This window comes from Aptenodytes forsteri, unplaced genomic scaffold, assembly GCF_000699145.1.
Source record: "Aptenodytes forsteri isolate BGI_AS27 unplaced genomic scaffold, ASM69914v1 Scaffold368, whole genome shotgun sequence".
NCBI classification, from domain to species: domain Eukaryota; kingdom Metazoa; phylum Chordata; class Aves; order Sphenisciformes; family Spheniscidae; genus Aptenodytes; species Aptenodytes forsteri.
Window position 1 is genome coordinate 144,871 of NW_008794884.1, and position 3,439 is coordinate 148,309.

The window sequence follows — 3,439 nt, forward strand, 5'->3', positions numbered from 1 at the left end:
AGCTATTGCAAGGTCCCCCCAGGCTCCCCTCTTCCTGCCCCTTTCTTGGCCCTGACATTCCCAGTGCCCATCCAAGCATCTGCTCTGGCCAACGCTGGGAGCTCTTCTCCAATGGCTGAGGCGCCCGCTGCCCTCCCTCCCTGGGCTGGGGGGGTCCCAGTAGGGTGGGGGTCCCCGGCTTCGGGCAGCACCTCACTGCTTGTCTGCCCTTCTCGTTTCTCCGCAGGTGCCGGTGAGTCTGGGAAGAGCACCATCGTCAAACAGATGAAGTGAGTGGTCCCCGCACCGTTGCTGCGGTCAACACCACGCAGACCTCGGCCGCGGGCTCTGAAACCGGTGGCGGCCGGGGAAAGCTCCCATCAGTGTTGCCGCAGAGCATGGGTGGGGGGCAGCACCCTGGGGTGCCCCACAAAGGTCTGACCTTGCCTGTGTCTCTCCCCTGCCCCAGGATTATCCACGAGGATGGCTACTCGGAGGAGGAGTGCCGGCAGTACAAAGCCGTGGTCTACAGCAACACCATCCAGTCCATCATGGCCATCATCAAGGCGATGGGGAACCTGCAGATTGACTTTGGAGACTCCTCCAGAGCGGTGGGTGCCCTCCTGCTCCTGCTGCGCCTGACAGGGGTGGGGGGTCCTTGGGTGGCAAAAACAGATGCGCCCAAAGGTGGACCAGGATTAAGGGTAGCCCTGCCCAAGCCCCTCTGCTCCACGGTGGGCTGTGATCTCCTGTCCCTGGTGCTGAGGACGGGGGGGCCCAAAGCATAACTCATGGGTGGCCTGCCCTGGCATGGCTCCCGATGGGTGCAGGGGTGGGGGTCCCACTGCTTTCCTTGGGTCTTGTCCCCATCCACTGTTGGAGCTCCTGCCTTGCTGTCCAGGTGGGACATGGTGGACTCCGGACAGGTCCTTTGGGGCAGAGTGGGCTTCGATAACCCTGTGCCGATGCTCGAGTCCTGTTTTTTCCCTGCAGGATGACGCTCGGCAGCTCTTCGCGCTCTCCTGCACTGCCGAGGAGCAGGGCATCATGCCGGAGGACCTGGCCAATGTGATCCGGAGGCTGTGGGCTGACAACGGGGTCCAGGCTTGTTTTAACCGCTCTCGAGAGTACCAGCTGAACGACTCTGCTGCCTAGTGAGTACCCCTGCTCCTTTCCCCCAGCTCGGCTGGATCCAAGCCCCGTGGGCCACGTCGCTTTTAGTGAGCAACAGAAAATCCCCCTGGGGGCTGCTGTTCCCCATCACCAGGCTTGGGGGCTGGTGCTGCCACTTCCCGCCTGGCGCTGGGGCTGAGCCAGAGCAGAACTGGGAAGGCGGATGTTTTGAAAGGTGTTTCCTCCTCTGGCGGGGTGCTGTGTCCCCCGGGAGGGGGGCACCGGGGCATCCCCCTCCTGCCATTGCTCTGTGCCCACTGCCCTTTCCCGGAGGATGCTCTCCCCTGGCGTCCCTGAGATGGCTCCCCCCATGTGAGCACAGCCGGGGGTCCTGCCCGTCCTCATGGCCCTTCATGGGGCCATGAAGGAAAGAAAAAGCCCCAGAGAAAGCACTGGGGACCCTCATGTCTGAACAGGATGAGTAGGATGCACAAGGGGCTTTTCAAAAGACTTTTTAACTGAGTTTATATGGAAAGACTTGGCATTATACTAGCGTATTAGCCAGCAAACTAGTGTTTAGGTAGATAAGTTGCCTGCATCTGGTTGGGTTTATGCCTGAAGGGATTTAATAAATAAGTTAATCTGCCTAAAGTATGATTGCTGAAGAGGGTGGTGCGGCTGAGGCTGCGTTCAGCTCTCACGGTGCCTTCCTGCCCTCTCTGCCCAGACCCCTCATGGTAAAGCAGGGCCAGGGGGAGCTCATGGTGTGCTGGGAAACCCCTACCAAGGCTGGCCCCGCCGGGGATTGAGCACCCTTGGGACTTGCCGCAATCCTGGGAGCTGCTTGGTCCCCCTGCGTGCCAGTCCAGCCGTCCCCTCCCGCTTGGCGCCGGTGTGTCCCTCTTCTGCACTGAGGTCACTGGGGGAAAAGGTTGCAGGAAAGCTCCCGGCAAGCACCGACCCTGGAGAAGCTCCTGCCGGCGCTTTCCTCCGGCGCCCACAGCTTTCGCTTCCTCCTGCCTGGCATTCACCTGCCCTCCCTGGCCCCTGGCCCACTCAGCCCCATCGCCACCTGCCCTCCCTGGCCCCTGGCCCCTGGCCCACTCAGCCCCATCGCTCCCCAGCCAGTACCGGCGTTTCCCCGGCAGTGCCGTGCTGTGCCGTGGGCGCTGGTTTGGAGGCATGGGAGACCCGGCAGATGCCTGGCAGCTCCCATGCACCGTTTGAGCAAATACATCTGCAAAGTGTCTGCAAATCGAGTATCACCGTAAGTGCATTTATGGAGCGTTTGGCACGTTACGGGGGTTGGACAGGTATTAACTAGGAGCCCTCTCGAGCTGCTGCTCCAGCCTTTCTCTAGCCCCGCGGAGGTGCTGGTGCAATAGCTGATGCCCCGTCCATCCCTGCAGGGATGGTGCTCCACCCGTGGTGCCGCCGGCACAGGGCACCCTGGGGATGAGGAGCCCCGTGCCATGCCTGGCACGCAGGCTGCCCATGCACCAGCCCTCTGCAGCAGCCCCCAGCCTCCTCCTCTGCAGCCCCTTGGGGCGCCAGGAACTCAGAGTGCCGGGGCGGGAGCTCGCCAGCACCCCGGGGCTGGGCGTGAGGTCCGAGTGCTGCCAGCGCCGCGCGCAGCCCTGCCACGGTGTTTCCTGTTTTTTTGTCAGCCGGAGGCCGCGTGTGTTTCCGGCTGTTTTCAAGCTGCTCCGCGGCGGCGTGCTGGCCCCCCCTCCCTTGCACCCGCAGCAGGGTCCCGGGGCACCCACGGCTCCAGCTATGCCCTGGCACGCCGGAGGGCTTCCCGGGAGCTGGCGAGCGGCCGCGCTGCCATCGGAGCTGAGGATCCCCATGGCCTTGCGAGCTGTAATCTGGCTTTCACCAGATTATGGGGCTGCAAAGGCCTTAATTAGCGGAAGCCTAATTTGCTTAAAAGAGCCCGTTTATAATAACCTAATTAAAGCAACGTGAGCTGGAGAAATCGAAACCTGCCTTGATCCACCCGGTATCCCTCGGCTGGTCCCGGCGGCTGCTTGGGGACTAGCCCACCACTGCTGCCGGGAGCCGGGGTCTGGCAGTGCCGGGCAGGCAGCAGGGTAGGCGATGCCGCCCTGGGGGGCTTGGGGTGGGCAGCAGCCCCCCGGCCATGCTGCTCCCCGTCCCTCCGGCCGCCCGCCTCCTGCTTCCTTCCAGGACGCCGGCCCTTTGTGTTTTTTGACTATAAATGGCATGGCGCCAACGATTGTTTCCGCCGGCGCTGCAGCCAGTTGCCATAGCAGTGAAGGCTTTCCTCTTGCTGTTTCCCCCGTGCGAATGGCTGGGGGAACGGGGGGAGCCCCCCAGCCCCAGC

The 3,439-nt window shown here is 63.0% G+C and overlaps 1 protein-coding gene across 1 annotated transcript in view; it reads left to right on the forward strand.

Moving 5' to 3' along the window:
• The first annotated feature begins 231 nt into the window (after nt 1-231).
• Nucleotides 232-3,439, forward strand: part of GNAI2 (G protein subunit alpha i2) — a 6,242-nt gene continuing 3,034 nt past the window's right edge. Inside the window, exons 1-3 of the mRNA XM_009274764.2 lie at nt 232-269; nt 449-590; nt 973-1,133. Coding sequence (XP_009273039.1) covers nt 265-269; nt 449-590; nt 973-1,133 — 308 coding nt within the window. The 5' untranslated portion in view covers nt 232-264. The remainder of the gene's footprint in view (nt 270-448; nt 591-972; nt 1,134-3,439) is intronic.